The 20,070-nt window shown below is 36.9% G+C and overlaps 2 protein-coding genes across 9 annotated transcripts in view; one reads left to right on the top strand and one right to left on the bottom strand.

Moving 5' to 3' along the window:
- LOC120430542 (coronin-7-like) overlaps positions 1 to 20,070 on the bottom strand; it is an 81,913-nt gene that overhangs the window by 23,111 nt on the left and 38,732 nt on the right. For 3 of the 7 annotated variants that reach the window (XM_052711371.1, XM_039595654.2, XM_039595657.2), the window contains 4 exons: positions 13,398 to 13,415; positions 12,249 to 13,330; positions 8,846 to 9,327; positions 8,646 to 8,785 (listed from right to left, as the gene is read on the bottom strand). In XM_052711371.1, the coding sequence (XP_052567331.1) occupies positions 8,646 to 8,785; positions 8,846 to 9,327; positions 12,249 to 13,330; positions 13,398 to 13,415 (1,722 nt within the window). Of the gene's footprint in view, positions 1 to 8,638; positions 8,786 to 8,845; positions 9,328 to 12,248; positions 13,331 to 13,397; positions 13,416 to 20,070 lie in introns of all 7 variants that reach the window. The other 4 variants (XM_052711375.1, XM_039595656.2, XM_039595655.2 and 1 more) reach the window with 2 other exon arrangements.
- The window catches only part of LOC120430544 (protein vreteno), a 75,476-nt gene that overhangs the window by 17,603 nt on the left and 37,803 nt on the right, over positions 1 to 20,070 (top strand). The window contains exon 1 of one of the 2 annotated variants that reach the window (XM_039595659.2): positions 1,515 to 3,901. The exons of the other annotated variant lie outside the window; for it this stretch is intronic. Coding sequence (XP_039451593.1) covers positions 1,645 to 3,901 — 2,257 coding nt within the window. The 5' untranslated portion in view covers positions 1,515 to 1,644. Of the gene's footprint in view, positions 1 to 1,514; positions 3,902 to 20,070 lie in introns of those variants that run through there. 2 annotated transcript variants of the gene reach the window in all.

Raw genomic sequence — 20,070 nt, 5'->3', positions numbered from 1 at the left:
GTTATAAAAATTTTACGACCATTTGATTTTAAAGGTACAATTCCAAAAGAAAATTGAGAATTTAAACTCGGTTTATTGAAGATCTAATGACTTGGGCTTTAAAATATTTATTATTTAAATCTTCAAAATTAGCCCTTTCTGAAATATTTTAGGTGTTTTCTTAGTCCCATGAAGTTCATAAGAATTTTGATGATTTAATTTGATGGTTTCATTGAAAACTGAAAATTTTTAGCTTGAAAAATAATATAGGGGAACAGCATCTAATTCCAGCGTGGCTCTAATGTTGGCAGGTCAGAACTTTGACATTCAATTAAAGCTAATTAAAAGCGTTTTCAACTGAAATCGAGTGATAAATAGCTCAATAAGAATTAAGCAAGCAACTTTTTATCAAAAGTTTTGCGAAATTAGTTGTTTAAATAGTGAAAATCAGCAAATTGGATGGAGTTAGGAGCGAGTGCTTAATCTGCCAAACATACGAAAATTTCCTCTAGCTTGGATGCATAATAAAGAATTGAGTGTACATAAGATTTTATAGATACAAAAAAAAAAATCCAGCCATCCACATTGACGACCCCCGGTTTTTTGTGGTCTCTATTGCAAGTTTCTGCTCGAACCTAGGAGTCCGAAGGCTTGAATGGGGAGAGCACCCAAACCTCTTTCTACTCCAAGGAACCTTCCACCCCAGTGTTTGAACTGACGACCTTTGGATTGCAAGTCCAACCGCCGCCAGCGATTCCACCGGAGTAGGCTTGGTTTGGTGTGTTGTTTGTACTTATGGCATGGAGACGACTCCTACACCTGGAATGACTTAACGGCCTAACAACCAAGGCCGGGACCGACATTTTACTTCCTCATCCGATGGAAGGTTGGAGCAGATGGGAATCGAACCCAGAATCATCCGCTTACAAAGCGGACAGCGTAACCATTCGGCCACGCACTGCTCTTTATAGATACATAATTGCTAAATTTTTCACGCTCCGTAAAATTTTGTGTTTTCTGAAAATGGTCCCCGCTAAAATTGCACTTTTATTTATCGTAAAATCACTATAGCCTAGTGTGCAATCAAATAATAATAATAAATTAAATTGAAGGACCCAATCATCATCAGGCCTTAAAAAAAAATCTGATCCGTATTTATTTGAAATCAATTTAAAAAAGGTAATTAATTTTTTTGACAGCTGAATTTACAGCATTTCTGGATTTTTTTTGGAAAGGTCCAATAAACCAAATTTTCACTTTTTGCTTTTTGGGTGTTTTTTTAATCCCCTGACTCAAGGCGGTTTCAAAGACACCCAAAAACCAAAAACTAGAAATTTGGTTTATTGGACCTTTTAAAAAAAAAACTCCAGATTTGATTTTTTTTAACAAAACTTGAAAAGTGAAAACTTTGAGAAAAACATGCTTTCTTTTGTCTGTGAATCTCTATCGCGCCCTTGCCATTTGACGGCTCACATCTCTGTTAGGTGTTCATTTCATCGCCAAACCATAAGTGTTCATCCAATCTGTCAAACATCAAACAAACAAAAAAGTCCCTTCAAAGTAAAAAGGCGTGCTTTGCGTCGTTTCAAGTTGCAAAAATTCGCACAAAATAAAGTGAAATTTCGCCGGTAATTCGTTTCAATAAGTGCTAAAGTACAAGCCAACATGGTCTCAAAACCGGACGCGCTTGATTTGGCCGCGTTGGACGCCGAGCTGGACCAGATGAGCAAGGACTACTGCGACCCGGAACTGAACCGGTATGACACCGGGCCGGGAGCGGATCTTGACGATCGGCAGCAGCCGGGAGCGTTGGCGGCGGCCGCAGCCGGAGGAGGCAGTGAGATGGGGTTCAGCGAACCGCCGGCGGTTCGCATTCGGTTGAAGAACACGCGCGACTTGACGGAGGCCGGGCTGCGGGAACTTTGCCGGCCGTACGGAACCATTGTGAACGTGTACAAGGCAAAGCAGGAGGGCGGGAACTTTGCGTTTGTGGAGTTTGGCAATCCGAGCGAGGCGGGGCTGGCGATCCAGGAGTTGAACGCCAAGTTGGGCTTTCAGTTTTACGCGGCGTTTGCGCACGAGAAGAAGGAGACGGACTTGGTGCCGATGCCGCCGCCGCCGTTTGGCGCCGGGTCCGGCGAGAAGGTGGTGCACTCGATTGAGGCGTTGGGGCCGGACGAGGAGAGCTGGGAGCGGACGGTGGCGCAGCGGCGGGTTAAGACGGCGTTTTCGATTCCGTTGAGGGTACGGTTTCCGGAGGAGCAGGGGTTGGCCACGGCGCCGCATTATAGGGCGGAGGGGGACCGGTTGACGCAGCTGTCGCGGGTCGATGCGGGGGAGATTTTCAGCGTGGTGACGCTGATTGGGGGAGGGGAAAAGCTTGAGGTTGACAGAGGAATTGATGTTGGGATTGTTCAACTAATTGACAAATTGGCGCAGCGCGAGTCCGTCAGTCGGTTGACGCTGGTTGAAGACGGTGATGGGAAGAAGAATCCGGTCTACCACTTTTCGAGTCTCCCCACCGACCAGAGCAAATTGTTTCCGGATTCCAGCTGTGTGGCCTGCGGCCACCGCGGCTTCTTCAGCTGTTCGATCTGCACGGCCACGTACTGCTCGCGGCACTGCCAGGCCGAAGACTACGGAAAGCACAAAGATACATGCCACATTCAGGGCGTCAAGGTGCGCGTTCTGGCGCCGTCGGCTGTGTTTGAAGATCTGGACGACGACGGGTTGACGCAGGAGACGTTCAAGAAGGGTTCGCACGTGATGATCATGGCGGTGCTGAGTCCGGAGCGGGTGTTTGTGCGATCGCTGGACAAGGAAAGCAACAAAGAGTACCTGCAGACGTTAAGCGATGTGGCCAAGGCCGGGCTGACGGCGCAGCCGTTGAAGAACGTGCCGGTGGCGGGCGCCATCTGCTTGGCATTCTACGAACCGCTGCAGATCTACGCCAGAGTGCTGATCACGAAGGTGGCGAAGGGCCAGGCAAGCTGCGTGTTCATCGAGTTTGGCCTGATTCAGCTGGTGCCGGTGAAGCAGCTCAAACAACTCAACGACAGTGCGTTGAAGCTGCGAAAGGTCCGCGTCCACAAGGTGCACCTGCACGGAATTACTACCGAGTACGGTCACATCGAAAAAGCCATCGACTACCTAAAAACCCTCATCAACCAACCGCTCGAGATGAAGGCCCAGACGGAGTGCGGAAACCTCGTCGACGCCCAACTTCGCACCGCGTACGGCGTCAGCGTCAACAAGCGCATCAACGAACTCATCACCATCCCCATCGAAAAGGCCCTCGACAACGTCGACGCGTTCGTCAACTACAACTCAATCCCCGCCAAACGACTCCCCCCGAACCAAACCCTGGACATCCTCATCCTCAACCGAACCACCGTCAAGCTGGACTTCCGCGTCGGCCTGATCGCGTACTCCGACCTGCCCTACCTCCACGACCTGCACCGCAAACTCCAAAGCTACGGCAAAAAGGTCGAAAAATTCACCGAAAACTTCACGCCCCGCCTCCACGAAGTGTGCCTCGTCCGCGACATGAGCACCTGGTACCGCGGAGTTTGCATCGAGGCCGCCGGCGACTGCCGCCCAACGATCTACCTCTGCGACTACGGCTGTATGATCATGGTCAAGCTGCAGGACATTCGCAAGATCCCGCCCTCGCTCGCGCTGGAAGTTCGCACTACCGACGCCAAGGTGTTCGGCCTGGAGGAGGCGAAGAACAACGGCCTCCGGATTGACTCCGAGTTCCTGGACATTTACCTCGAGGAGAACGAACGGCTGACGGTGGAAACCAGCGAGGAGGTGGAGTTCAGTGAGTTCGAGATGGAGCTGTCGCGGGATAGCCAGTCGATGATGACGGTCATCAAGGTGCCGGAGCTGGTGGCGTTCATCGAGGAGCGCGAGCAGCGGGGTAAGTACCTGAGCCGAATAGGGGGGAAATAAAGCATTCCAAGAATCTATCTGACTCTCTGTGTAACTGTACATATTGTGAACTGTCCCTAGCGCTAACCATTTCCGGGGTCCTCTCTCTCTCTCTCTCTGCTTCTTCAATGTCTACTAACAAAATCGGGCTTCAATTCGACGAAAACGAAGTTGACTTTATAGCTGTCGGCCACCATTGCTAGCACCAACCACTAGTGTCTATCTTTTTATCTACAAGGACTAAGTGTACGAGAGTATGGCACGGAGCGACGGCGTCGAATACCCATATTTACACAAAGAATTTTTAGAGCGCCCGCCGCGGGATTCGAACCAGCAACCTCTGGATTGTGAGTCCAGTGCGCGGTCCGATTGATCCACACGGGCGGGACGGGCGTCAATTCAGATGACTTTATTTTCAAATTTCGGAAAATCCGGGACCGATTTTGGACAAAACTTACCATTTGATGTTAATTTATTTATTTATTTTTTTCAACAAGACCCCTAAACTACTCTAAAATTGTTAAGAATTTTTAATTGCAAGATGGTGCCCAAAATAGCGGAGATGAAATATTGAAAATGTATTTTATATATTAATAGGAAATCAACCATTAAAAATTGACTAAAATGAGGTCGCAGAAATCGAATTTGATGTACATAAATAGTAAGAAAATTAAAAAACGAAAAAAATATTGTTCGTGATTCGAGTATCCTTTAAGATTTTTTTCAAATGGTACTGTGTGAATTTTCTGATTTTTTATTTTCAAGTTTCATACAATTTTTTTTTTCGATTCCGGATTTTTTGTTCATTCTTACCTCAGAACAATTTTTTTTAACATGTTGTTTTTTTAAGAATTTAAAATTTTTGATTTTAAAATCTGAATAATTTTTTTAGCTAGGTAATTAGAAAAATTTGAAACATTTATAATTTACAAATTTTTGAATTATTCTTTTCCTTTGATTCGATTCTTTAATTTTTTAAAAAGCATTTTCAATTGGGTCCTGACGTAACGCTTTAATTGGGTCCTAAAGTTAAGCTTATATTTGTGATATTATTGTTCACAACGATAAAGCTTATTTTTCTGAGTACAATGACCCTTTGTACGACCGCAAACCCGGGCAGACGGTAATAACAAAATTCATGCCATTTCAATAACAAATTTTGTTAAAATAACAGAAAGTGTTATGGAATCTCCCTAAAAAATCAATTTTTGCATAAGGGTTTAATAACAGTTTATGTTATCATAACAAAATTTGTTATTGGTCTGATATTGGTTGAAAGCCAAAAAAACTTTGGAATAACATTTTTTGTTATGGAAGAATAACTCCAACTGTTATTGGGATGATCGGATTAGTTGTTAAAATAACAAAAATAATAACAAAGATTTGTTCGAAGAATAACTAAAAAAGTTATTAGTCTGTTATTACAATAACAATCCAATAACAGAAAAATCATAACGACGAATAACAAATCTAGTTATAAATAACATAAAATGTTATTGGCCTAGTATTTGCAAATATCAAAAAATGTTATTCCCAAGTTATTTCCGTCTGCTCGGGAAGGATTTAAAATTGATTTTTAATTCAATTTCGAAAAATAAACTTCGCGGCCCATCTGGAAAGCAAAGATCCTAGTTGACTACTGTTTCAAAGGGACCATAGTTTTTCGATCGAAAAATTGATGTCTTGTCAATTTTTTTGCCTAAAAATTAAAAAAAGTTTCCACAGTTTCCTGTTCTTTTTTCTTTTCATATGACAACAAAAACCATTTATCTTTTTTTACAAATAAAAAAATATAAAAATTAAAATCACAAGCCATGAATTTAACATTTTAATGAAAAAAGTGTTTAAAAATGCATTTTACACCTGCCTAGATGTTCTGCAATCTTTAGTTTTTAAATTATCATAGTATTGGCTAATTTTTTTTTGTGGTGCTGTACAACGGAATTTTAAAAATAAATAAAATATTGTTGATCGATCTCAAATAGGCTAAATATGATTTAGTACGCAAATTATTTTCAGTTCATACGTCATTTTTTTTTTTAGAAAATATTGCTGATTTTTCGGACCGATTGTGAAGGGGGGGGGGGGGGGGGGGCAAAAAATTCAAAAAATATTTGCAACGGCCTTACTTATCACCTTATTGGGCTTTTGGAATTTCTTTATTTTAATTTTTTTGAAGATTTATAATTCCGGAATTATTTTTTTTTAATTTAACTTTTTGAGTTTTATGACGACCCCGGAATGTTTTTTTTTTGTTTTTAACATTTTAAACTATATTATTTTAGAATTCCAGATTTTTTTAGTTTTAGAAATCCGGATATTTTCCCTCTTTTAATTTCTTAGTTTTTAAATACTGCTATCTTTAAATTTGATAGTTTTTAATAATTAGAATTTTAAATTTTGTCTTCTGTCTTTTGAATGTCTTCATTTATTTCTTTGAAGAAAAACTGTATTTTTTATTTCAGGTTATTTTTTTTAATATGATTTTTTTCTTTTTTTTTTAATTTTTTCCAGCTTTATGTCTTTTTTTATAAAAAAAACAAAGTTGATTCAAAAATCTTTTGAGTTGATTTTTTAAATTTCTTCATTGTTTTATTCAATTTTAATTTCTGACTCGTATTTTTTTTTTAGATTTTTTAATGTTTTCATTTTAAAATGTTTGAACTCTCTTTTAATTTGCGAAGATACATTTTATTTAGATTAATGAAACTTTATAACTTAAGTAATTTTATACCTGAGTAAATTAAAATATGTAGTCAAAAAAAAACAAAGAATTTAAAATTAAATTCTAACAGTCAAAAAATATAAATCTATTTGAAAAAAAATCTGAATAAAAAAAAATAAAGCAAATTAATTTAAAAAAATGAACTTGTATTTAAAAAAATGAAAAAAAAACAAATTTTTATGGTTATACTATGTTAGTATATTGAAAAAGTTAACGCTGATGATGAAAAAACGATAGAAAAAATATTTTTAATTTTTTTAATCTGTAAGTTTGTTTTTTCAAGATTAAATTACTCAAAATTTTCAAGTTAAATGAAGTTCCTAAAAAAATAAAATATTCGGAAATCTCGTAAAATAAATGCATTTTTTTTATTTCAAAATAGCCAATTTGCCAAAATCCAAAAATGAAATCGATGTTAAAAAAGTTTTTAATAATTTTAGAATTGAAAAATTTAGAAATTAAATTATTTGAAACTATTGCATACACAAATTGGATATGTATTGGTATTTGTTTTTTTTTTGTTTTTTATATATCATAAATTTTCCAATTATTTTTCAGGGCACTTTATACAGTTAAATAAAGGGTGTTTTGTAAAACATAAAAAAACCCAATATTTTTTCTTTGCAAAATTCTTAGTCGCTTCATTTTTAAAAATTTTGATGTTGTATGAGAACGTGGGAATTCCTCATTTAAAATTCCTAAGCTTTTGGAAATTTTGAGCAAATTTTGCGTCGTTTATACGCATGTTTCAAATGATGAAGATTGGATTTGTAAAAAAAATGAGTATTTAAAATCTAAAATCCGGTTTCGCCATGTAAGCGGACGGTGATAGGTTCGATTCCTGTTCGATTTACTGGGGTGAGAGGCTACCACGCTAACCACTACACCACCGGACCCGACGCGCGACGTACTGGATTTTAAATCCAGAGGTTGTGAGTTCGATTCTCATACCGGGATGTAGAGTTAAAAAAAAAAACATTCAAATGTTAAGCAATTCAAAACAAAAATCCAAAAATTACACATTCAAAACTAAAGAAATTCAAAAACTCGAAGGGTTAATCAGAAATTCTAAATTTTAAAATTATGAGTTCAAAATATTAAAATGATTAAAATAAATTTTATTATATTTTGTCAAATTGGGATTTTTTGAATGTTTGGATTCTTTAAAATCAATGATTTACTTTGTTTTAATTCATATTTTGTCATTTGTATAGATTTGATTTTTTGGGATTTTCAACCCATCCAAATTGGCTCGATCAATACTCGTAATTTGGATCGAGAAATTACGATCGAAATATTTCGATCAACAACACGTATAACATTGCCGAAGACACCAAATCAATAAGAAAGTCTCCCATACAACCCGCCGACGTGCCACGCAAGCGCCAACGCTATGCAAATCGACGTCGTCGTGCTATCTTGTCGCACCCGCCTTTTTGACGTTCCGAGAAAAACGCTTTTTAATGTTTGACCTTGAATAATCAAAAACGAAAGCACGCATTGTAAACAATAACAAACACGTTTTGTTTGGCTGACCATTCTGTGCATTGTCCCGAAGTTTGGTTGAAGTTGGTTGCTGTAGTCCCGAGTAATAATAAAAAATGTTTAAGGTAGTCGGGCATGTACGTGTGTCAAACGCGTTCTGACCTGAAATCCCTTTTGAGAAATTGTCGCACTTACATCAATATCAGGGAGTGACAAGATAGCACGACAGGATTGAAACTTCTTTTATAAGTAGAGTGACAAAAAATTTCGGAGCTTTTTTGGTTTTCATTGAATATCTCAGGATTGAAATCGAATTTTGGGGATCTGTGAAGGTCAAAAGATGAGGCATTGTGCGCTGCACAAAATGGCGTTCTTAACTCAATTTGGCCCAAAATGCACGTACGACAAATGGACTCGTTCGTCGACCGTTTCTTCCTGAAACAAAACCATGCAACAACTACTCAAAGCTACAACACATCACACTCTTGAGGGTAGGGTTTTGTGTGTGTTACGTACTGCTTACCTCGTCCTGCTTGGACCGCACCAGGTCCGCACTCCAGGCCTTGTTGAACTGCGTCTGCTGGCCGATGAGCTGGTTGATGTTGGTCGAGTCGCTCTTCTTGGCCGGCGTCGGAGTCGTCACCGCCGGTTGGATCGACGACACTAAGGAGGAAGAATTGATTAGTTTTACGAGACGTGTTGTTTGCTGGTGTTTCGACTTACATGTGTCCATCCCTTCCGGCTGCAGGCTGATCCTCGCGGCGGGTTTGTTGCTGCCGGAGAGCCACTCGCTGGCGGTGAGCGTCGGTTCCCACAGGACCTTGGTGGGCGGAAAGAGGTCGTCCTGGAAGAGTTCACTCTTGATGCGCGGTACGGCAAAGCTGAGCGGTTCCACTGTGCCATTGGTGAGGCGTTGGGCCTTGGCGAACTCGACGGAGGCCACGTCGCACTGGTTCTTGGGCAGAAAGCTGAGACCCTGGGTCAGCGAGGAACACTTGTGATGGGACAGGGGACAGATGAAGGGGGACTCCTCGGTGATCTCGTAGCAGTAGATGGTGGAGTCGCCCTTGCCGGTGGCGAAGATCGTCGAGCTGTCCTCGTCGTAGAACGGAATGAGGATCGCTGGGGAGACGTCCAGGCCGACCATGCCGAGGTGGGCGCTCAGGTCGGTGGCCTTGTACACGTAGATCTGCCGCTCGGAGACTCTGCAAAGGGGGGAGAGGAGGAGGGAGGTTAGTGTGGTGATTATTAGGTTCACGATCGTAATTTGTCGACAGTTGATTGAGTTCAGTCGATCGTAATTTCTCGATCTACCATTGACAAATGACGTCTGACGATCGAGAAAATCGAGTTTTCATAAAGTTAAAATATATCTATATTTTTTAAATCCAGCAATAAAAAAATCAAAAAAAAATTTAAACAAAAATTATCTTAAAAATAAAAAAAAACAAATTTTTAATCTCTTATTTTTTTTTAATCCGGAATTTGTAGATTTATATTTTCTAAATTGTTTTTTTTTTTATTTTTGAACTTTGAAACGTTGAATTTTGTCTATTTTTTGGAAATGTTAATTTCTTCTTATTTTTAAAACTTTTTAACTCTTTTGCCTTCCTCACTGAGGTAAGGCTGTAATCCTGCTCTAAAAATGAACTTTGTATAAAAACGTCGTAGACCCACCTTCATGTATACATATCGACTCAGAATCGAAAACTGAACAAATGTCTGTGTGTATGTATGTATGTATGTGACCAACAAACTAGCTCATGTTTCTCGGATCTCACTTAAATATATGTAAACTATGTCCGGATCCACCATCCCACCAATCGTTGGTTAGGTTATCAAAAGACCTTTCCAACGAGTCCAAAACATTGAAGATCTGGCAGCCCTGTCTCGAGATATGGCCACCTAAGTGATATTTATGTACTTTTGTTATTCCGGATCAAAAAATAGATGAAATTTGTGTACAGCCATTGTTGGTAATGAGTGAGGAAGGCTCCAACCACATAGGTGGATTAAGTTAGTTTTTTTTTTAAATTTTAGACTTTTTGAATGAATTTGAAAATGTTAGCCTCAACAAATAGGTTTTTTGATTTTTAGAACTCTTTTCTATGATTTTTATTGTTTTGCTCTACTTTTTTTTCTTATTTCTGAATAATTTGCTTGGATCTTTTATTTAAGTTTTAAAATTTTCAAACTCGTAATGGCCAATTGAGCCAAAACAAAAATTTCGCAATATTTTTTTTAGGGTCGAAACCCATTTTTTTAAATTTTGAAATTCTAATTTATTGAAATCTTTTACAAAATTTCGCGTCGTTATATTCTGGTATTTTAGATTTTAAAAATTTAATTACACATTCTATCTATCAATCTTTACAAAATTTTGACTCGTTTTGTACTGATATTTTTAATTATTATAGTTTGAGTATTAAATAATACGGTTTTAAGAGAAGTTTTAACATTTTAAGGTAAAATTCCAATGTTGGAATATTTTAATATTAATAAACTTTTTTTTTTATTTTGCAGAAATTTTAAATTGAAAAACTAAAAAATGTACGTCGTTTGATACTCTTATTCCAAATATTGAAACGTCGAACGGTATTTTGAGAAAATTTAGGAATTTCAATTAAAAATGAAAGATTCTGAATTACCAAATTCTAAATTTCTAAAGGTATGTTTAAAAAAAAAATGAAATCAATTTTTTCTGTTTTTTTTTTAAATTATGATATATTTTAGGTTAAAAAAAAATATTATGTTTTGTGAATTTTGAATTATTTTATTTTGATTATTTTTTTAATTTTTGTCATCAAGCTTCGAACATATCCCTATTGAGATTTTCTCGATTCTTAAAATTAAAAGTAAAAACAGGAATTTGAGAAAAAATTGAATTCTTTTAAAATTTATGAATGTTATAATCTTTGGATATTTTTTAAAAATTTAACGAATTGTTTTTTTTTGTCAAAATTTTTGATCGGCCTAAACTTTTAGAATCTTTAAATCTTAATCTTTAAATCTTACAAATCTTAATAATTAGTTTTTTCAAAAACTTTAAATTTGTTCAATAATTTTAATTTTTCCATATTTCTTAACTTTTAAATTTTCTGAATTTTAATTTTTTATTTTTTTGATGATTTTTATTTTGTTGTCTTTTGAATCTTTAGATTGTAAAGTTTAGGTTATTTTTTTTAAATTAAACTTTTTTAATAAATCCCTGATATTTAAGAAATTTTCAAAAAAAAAAATACAAAAAGAAATGGAAGAATTTTAAATTTATGAATGTTAAAATCTTTAGATATCTTTTAAAAAGTAACAATTGAACGAATTGTTTTTTTGTATTTTTTTTTTTAATCTGCTTTAACATTTAGTATCTTTAAAATAGTTAAAACTAGAAAAATATATTTTTTTTAATTTAGAATTTTCAAAGATTTTTTGTATGTTTTGAAATTTTACAAATTTAAAAACCTCTGGAACTCCTTAAAATTTTGCTAATTTTGATTTTTGTAAATTTTAAATTTATTTTTTTAATGATCTTTAAATTTTCTGAATTTTGTTTTTTTTCATTGATTTTTATTTTGTAGTCTTTTGAATCTTTAGATCGTAAAGTTTAGGTTAAAAAAATTTAAAATCCCTGATTATTTGAAATAAAAAAAAAAATTACAAAAATTGAAGCCTTTTAACTTTATGAATGTTAAAATCTTTAGATATCTTTTGAAAAATAAAAATTGAACGAACTGCTTTTATTTGTGAAATTGTTTAATCTGCTTAAACATTTAGTATCTTTAAAATAGTTAAAACCTAAAAAACATTTTTTTTAAATTTAGAATTTTCAAAGATTTTTTTTTATGTTTTGAAATTTTACAAATTTTAAAACCCCTGACACTCCTTAAACTCCTTAAAGTTTTGCTAATTTAGATTTTTAAAATTTTAAGATTGTAAAGTTTAAATTTTGTTTTTTTAATTGACGATTTTTAATGTTGAAATTTTTTAAATCATGGTTTTCTAAAAAAAAATTAATATTAAGACATAACATTTTAAAATTTTTAAGTCGCTTTTGCAAAATTTAAAACTTAAAAAAAATTAAGTTAATAAATTGTTGAATTGATGATCTTGCGAGATATCCGAAACTTACTTGTCAAATCCAGTCACCACGATGTACTCCCCCTCAATCGCCCACACCAGCCGAGCACCGCGCGTTCCCACCGGTCCCGGTCCCTCCCGGATCGGGTTCTCCGACTTGCGCGGATTGTACACCCGGATCTTCCCATCCTTCGATACCGTCGCACCGTACGCCCCGCACGGACTCCACGCGAAGCTGAAGATCTGATCGGTATGCCCGCGCAGGCAGTACTTCTCCGTCAGCGTGTCCAGGTCCCAGATCTTGAGCGTCATGTCGTAGCTGGCGGTCAGGAAGACGTTCTTCGCCAGCGGATGGTACCGGATGATGTAGATCTTGTCCGAGTGCGCGACCAGCTCCTTCTCCGGCTCGTTGGTCGGTTCCGTCAGACCACCCTCCGGGATGGCCCAGATTTTGACAGTTCCGTCGTCGCAAGCGACGGCCAACCGCTTGTTATCGAAGGGGTCCCACTGGAAGTCCATGATGTTGTTACCGTTGACGAGCGATGGGATCACTCCGTCCGGGAGACGACCCGGCTTGCTGAGCTCGAAGATCGCGATCTTGCCGCCGGCTCCGGAGATTGGAACCGCTACTCGCTCCGGATTCGCCTGGAACCCGTCACACTCGCCAGGGATCTGCCTGCTGAGGTTCCGGATGTTCTCGATGTGAGTCGACTTGTGACCGGGGGTTCCCTTCAAGTGCCGGAACTTGGACACCCGCCCAAACACCGTCGACGTCCGCTTCGACGCCGTGTTGGACGCGTTATTGCTGTTGTTCCGCTTGTTGATGTCCGCCGGCAGGTTCTCCTTGGACAGATCGCTCCGATTCCGGGTGAACTCGACGCTCGCCGGTGGAGGCATCGCCTCCTCATCGGTCGGCTTCTGCTCGCCACGAACCTTGAGTGACTCGCGGCGACGCAACGGTACCGGTGAAGCGGGCTTCTCCTCCTGAACGCTCTGCGATCGACTCTCATACATGCGACGTCGCTCGGCGATGCTCGTCCGCTGGCCGCTCAACCGTTCAAACTGGTTCGACACGTCGTCCAGCGCCGCATCGAACTGATCCTCTGACTCGGTGGACGCCTTCGACTCGAAGATCTGCAAGAAGGAGGGAGCTTGTGGTTAGCTTGGGTGATCGTACGTTTCAAAGCGCGGAGTTAGTAACCTTTTCGCGATCGCCCGACTACTCGTCAACAGGTTAGAGAGGGGTTGGATTAGTAAAATGTAGAGAGAGAGAGAGAGAGAGAGAGAGTTATCGATTAGTTACGGTTAGTGACCTCAGAGATTAAACATGGTGTTGATTTCGGGAAAAGTCAGGGAAAACTTGGAATTGTCAAAATTGAATTGATTTAGCTCCTATAAACATATGAAAGACAATAGTTTATAGGACCTTTAAAAAAACTCTAGATTTGTACCATTTGATTATTTTCAATTTTGATTTTTGATTCTTTAAATTATTTCAATACGGCTGGTACAAATTTTACTTTCAGTTTTTGTCCCTTTGTTCTGGCAAAGTCGAGAGAGGTCATAAGAATAAAAAAATAAAAATTTCTAATTTTAAGCCCTATCCATTATTATTTATTTAAAATTATTATTTTTTAAACTTTTTATATTTTTCCCATCGGTGGTCCCAACATTCAAAATTTGACAACAGTCTTAAAGTTGAACTAAAATACAAAAATAAACGTTATAAAATGTATTGACAATATTTTACAATCATTTGTACAAGTTACTTCTATGAAAATTTTATTATCAGCAATTATTTTTTTGCCCCTTGATTGTTTGGCAAATATCGATAAAACTTGAATTAAAATTCGCAATAGACTTCTAATCTTCTAAAATAAAAAAAAAAACTAAATATTCCATCATCAGGGGTTACATTGAGTCTGGAGGGTGAGATGACGGTTCTGTTTTTTTTTTTTAATTTTAGATTCCAATTCTGGTAATACTAAAAATTCTAATAACTTGAAAAATTCAAAAAAAAAAAGTTAAATTTAAATAAGAACAAAAATTCCAAAACCTCTGAACAATCGAAAACTTGTAAAAGCTCCAAAAATTCTTAAATTCTGAAAAAAATCAGATTCCTAGTTTTTTTTATTTTTAATTTTTTTTATTTTTAAGTTTCTTACTTCTGTTACATTTTTTTTAATCGAATTAGAATTTGCAATAGCATAAACTTCTAAAATAAACAGAAATAAAATTCTTCAATATTCTCAAACTTCTTAAAATTCGAAAAATATAATATATTTTGAACATCCTATAAGGCCGTTCCCTTTTTTTGCAGCGCTGTACAACGGAATTTCACAAAAATTGAAAATATTTTTAAACAATCCTAAACATGTTTAAAATGTAAATAAACACAGAGGAATGCATTCTAAAATGTTTAAAGCTGATTACACTCAAAATTCCGTAAAAAATTTGAAGTTTTTTGAAAAAAATATTTTTTCTGCCCCTCGATTTTTTGGACCGATTTTGGAGGGTGGGCGACATATCCTTTTAAAAAAAATTGCAACGGCCTATAAAAAAAATTCAATTCAATTCAAAAAATTCTAAAAAATTTAACATTTTTAAAAGTTTTAAAAATTCTGTAAATTCTAAAAATTTAAAAATTTTAAGTATTCTAAACATTTTGAAAATTCCGGGAGAAGCGCCTCAAAAGCACCCAACTTCTCCACTTCCTCGAATCCGCCGCGACTCCACCAGCAACCACGGGAACGAACGAACCCTGGCCGGTAAGCTCGTGCGCAGCGCCTCGATGTTCGGCAAGTAGCAGCAGAGCAATTCTCTACGAAATCGGTCTTTTTTCTTCAATTTTTTTTTTGTATTTTTTAATCCGACTGAAACTTTTTTTGTGCTTTCGGTATACCCAAAGAAGCCATTTTGCATCATTAGTTTGTCCATAAAATTGTCCATACAAATTTGGCAGCTGTCCATACAAAAATGATGTATGAAAATTCAAAAATCTGTATCTTTTGAAGGAATTTTTTGATCGATTTGGTGTCTTGGGCAATGTTGTAGGTATGGATACGGACTACACTGGAAAAAAATGATACACGGTAAAAAAAATTTGGTGATTTTTTTATTTAACTTTTTATCACTTAAACTTGATTTGCAAAAAAAACACTATTTTTATTTTTTTTTATTTTTTGATATGTTTTAGAGGACATAAAATGCCAACTTTTCAGAAATTTCCAGGTTGTGCAAAAAATCATTGACCGAGTTATGATTTTTTTAATAAACAAGCTCTTCCCGGCAAACTTCGTCCTGCCCTTTTTTTGGTTTCCTGACGTTTCTTGCTTGTTTGCTAATTCAGCCTCCTGTGATCAAAATATTATTTTACTCAGCTATTCCCATACAATCTGCAGATTTTCCGAAATCGGTTCCAGAGTGGCCAAAGTGTCAATTAGTTAGCGTAAGAACCTTCCTTGGGCTTATACGAACCCAACGCAACAAAGAGCACCTCGATCCGACGCTCCGCATTGAACTGATTCGCGTTCGAACAAAACCGTCGAAATTTTTTATATATATAGATATAGATACTGATTTTTTCAAAAAATCAAAATTTTGGTCGCAAAAATTTTTCAACTTCATTTTTCGATGTAAAATCAAATTTTCAATCAGAAAGTACTTTAGTGAAATTTTGATAAAGTGCACCGTTTTCAAGTTAAATCCATATTTAAGTGACTTTTTTGAAAATAGTCGCAGTTTTTCATTTTTTTAAATTGCACATGCACATGTTTGCCCACTTTTGAAAACAATATTTTTGAAAAGTTGAGAAAATTCTCTATATTTTGCTTCTTTGAACTTTGTTGATACGACCTTTAAATGCTGAGATATTGCAATGCAAATGTTTAAAAACTGGAAAATTGATGTTTCAATGTCGATATCTCAGCAACTAGGCAGTGCGTGGCCGAATGGTTACGCTGTCCGCTTTGTAAGCGGATGATTCTGGGTTCGATTCCCATCTGCTGCAACCTTCCATCGGATGAGGAAGTAAAATGTCGGTCCCGGCCTTGGTTGTTAGGCCGTTTAGTCATTCCAGGTGTAGGAGTCGTCTCCATGCCATAAGTACAAACAACACACCCAACCAAGCCTACTCCTGTGGAATCGCTGGCGGCGGTTGGACTCGCAATACAAAGGTCGTCAGTTCAAACACTGGGGTGGAAGGTTCCTTGGAGTAGAAAGAGGTTTGGGTGCTCTCCCCATTCAAGCCTTCGGACTCCTAGGTTCGAGCAGAAACTTGCAATAGAGACCACAAAAGACCCGGGGGTCGTTAATGTGGATGGTTTGATTTTTTTTTTGATCTCAGCAACTAATGGTCCGATTTTCAATGTTAATACATGAAAAATTCGTGAAATTTTTCGATCTTTTCGAAAACAATATTTTCAAATCAAGACTAATATTTCAAAAGGGCTAAACATTCAATATTACGCCCTTTTAAAATGTTAGTCTTGATTTGAAATATTGTTTTCGAAAAGATCGGAAAATTTTACTAATGTTTCATATATTAACATTGAAAATCGGACCATTAGTTGCTGAGATATCGACATTGAAAAAAGGTGGGCTGTTTGGGTTAGACTTAGAAAACATAAATTTTCCTGTTTTAAAACCTTTGCATTGCAATATCTCAGCAACTAAAGGTCGTATCAACAAAGTCTGAGGAAGCAAAATATAGACAATTTTCTCAGCTTTTCAAAAATATTTTTTTCAAAAGTGGGCAAACATGTGCACTAATTTAAAAAAATGAAAAACTGCGACTATTTTCAAAAAAGTCACTTAAATATGGATTTAACTTGAAAACGGTGCACTTCGATTTTTTGAAAAAATCAGTATTGATTCAAAAATTCATAACTCGATCAATGATTTTTTGCACAACCTGGAAATTTCTGAAAAGTTAAATAAAAAAATCACCAAATTTTTTTTACCGTGTATAATTTTTTTTCAGTGTAGTCCATATCCATACCTACAACTTTGCCGAAGACACCAAATCGATCAAAAAATTCCTTCAAAATATACAGATTTTTGAATTTTCACATATTATTTTTGTATGGACAGCTGCCAAATTTGTATGGAAAATTATATGGACAAACTAATGATGCAAAATGGCTTCTTTGGGCATACCGAAGGCACCAAAAAAGTTTCAGCCGGATTAAAAAATACACAAATTAAAATTAAAGAAAAAATACCGATTCCGTAGAGAACTGCTCTAATCCGGAATTACTTGGAACTTGACCAAGTAATTCTGTAATTCCGGATTTACTGAGTAATTCCAGAGTAATCCTGGTAGTTCCTAATAATCCCAGTAATTCTGGTAATTCCATGATTATTTTTTGTTAAAACATACTTCACAAAATAATAAAATAATAAAAAATAACTGTTAAAAAGATAATTTCGATAAACCTTTTATGATTCTATTTATTGCCTATTAGTTTTCATGTAAAAAACCAAAGTTATAGCTAGTACGGGATCATTCGGATTTTGAGTAAGTAATTCAGTAATTCTAGTATTACTAGGCAAAAAAAAAAAAAATCAAACCATCCACATTAACGACCCCCGGGTCTTTTGTGGTCTCTATTGCAAGTTTCTGCTCGAACCTAGGAGTCCGAAGGCTTGAATGGGGAGAGCACCCAATCCTCTTTTTACTCCAAGGAACCTTCCACCCCAGTGTTTGAACTGACGACCTTTGGATTGCGAGTCCAACCGCCGCCAGCGATTCCACCGGAGTAGGCTTGGTTTGGTGTGTTGTTTGTACTTATGGCATGGAGACGACTCCTACACCTGGAATGACTTAACGGCCTTAAAACCATGGCCGGGACCGACATTTTACTTCCTCATCCGATGAAAGGTTGGAGCAGATGGGAATCGAACCCAGAATCATCCGCTTACAAAGCGGACAGCGTAACCATTCGGCCACGCACTGCCAGTATTACTCAGCATTTCCTGTAATTCTCGAATTACCTAGTAATTCCGTAGTAATTCGTGTAATTCCATAGTTACTCAGTAATTTGTGTATTTCCCATTAATTCAAGTAACTACTAGCAATTCTTTAAAGGGAAGTCGGCAGAATGCATTTTGCTTTTTGTTATGGTTGTAAGTGGTACAGAGTGGATTCGGAATGTCCGCAAATTTGGATGCTCTCTAATTCAAATGTATTCGAATGAAAAAGCACTCAAACGTCAAAATCCCGGTATTTGAGTTTTCCGGAAAACGGGAAAAAAAATTATTCCAAGGAAGTTTTTGAAAAAGTCACAAAATCTATGTTTTCTTTATGTTTGTTATGTTTTTCATGTTTTAAAGTAATAGAATTAGCTTAATACTATTAATATCAATCTAAACAAAGGATAGCAGTTTTTAGATAGCTTGAACTATTTTTTGTTGTTCTCTGTTGTGCTTTGAATTTCATATGCATTACATTTCTGATTCAAATTAAATAAGTATTTTATAAATATTTATTTTTAATTTATTTCTATGGGTAATTCTCTACCAACTCACACGAATTCGGGAAAAGTTGCCCCGACCCCTCTTCGATTTGCGTGAAACTTTGTCCTAAGGGGTAACTTTTGTCCCTGATCACGAATCCGAGGTCCGTTTTTTGATATCTCGTGACGGAGGGGCGGTACGACCCCTTCCATTTTTGAGCATGCGAAAAAAGAGGTGTTTTTCAATAATTTGCAGCCTGAAACGGTGATGGCATAGAAATTTGGTGTCAAAAAGACTTTTATGTAAAATTGGACGCCCGATTTGATGGCGTACTCAGAATTCCGAAAAAACGTATTTTTCATCGAAAAAAACACTAAAAAAGTTTTAAAAATTCTCCCATTTTTCGTTACTCGACTGTAAAAATTTTTGGAACATGTCATTTTATGGGAAATTTAATGTACTTTTCGAATCTACATTGACCCAGAAGGGTGACGATGAACGGCCATGATCAACGACGACCAACATTTTTAAAACTTTTTTTCGTAAAATCGCAATAACTCTTAATGTTTATAAGCATCGAGTTTTTTTTTTTTTTTTTTTTTTTCGGAATTCTGAGTACGCCATCAAATCGGGCGTCCAATTTTACATAAGAGTCCCTTTGACACCAAATTTCTATCTCATAACCGTTTCAGGCTGCAAATTATTGAAAAACACCTCTTTTTTCGCATGCTCAAAAATGGAAGGAACCTCGGATTCGTGATCAGGGACAAAAGTTACCCCTTAGGACAAAGTTTCACGCAAATCGAAGAGGGGTCAGGGCAACTGCTGTGTGAGTTGGCGCAGAATTACGCCTATATGACATGACTAAAACAGCATCAAAAATTGGTTTAAGATGTCTAAAAAACAAAAATGACAACAACTAAAATGATACCAATTTATATAAAATTTTAGAAATGTTTAAACTTATAAATTGTGATGCTTATGTAATTTCCAGGCCAAAATTAGATTTTTGTTTAATTCCGGGAATTCTCCGTACAAAACATTGTCGGGATTCGGGAAATCCCGGTTTATGAAAAAAAAATCCCGGGAATTTTGAGCCGGGAATTACCGGGATGGACGCATTATTGCCAAACATGTGGTTTTGTGCATTTGACAGCAGTCGATCCAATTCCATAGACTTTTCTCAATATGCTGAAAGCTAGGCAGTAATTCAAGTTATTTTTATAAATTTTAGCAATTCTGCGTGGTTTCTGGTAATCCCAAGTAATTCTGGGAAATCAAAGTAATCCGTGGCATATTGCCAGTAATCCTGGTAATTCCATTTAGACTGGTCAGTCATCCTTGATGCTGGAAACCCCTTGCGGAACACGCGGCAGAATACGAAGTTGGCCGCGTTACAGGAGGCCTGGACGACCGTC

Source organism: Culex pipiens, chromosome 1, assembly GCF_016801865.2.
Source record: "Culex pipiens pallens isolate TS chromosome 1, TS_CPP_V2, whole genome shotgun sequence".
In the NCBI taxonomy this organism is placed as follows: Eukaryota; Metazoa; Arthropoda; class Insecta; order Diptera; family Culicidae; genus Culex; species Culex pipiens.
This window is presented reverse-complemented; position numbering and strand designations above follow the sequence as displayed.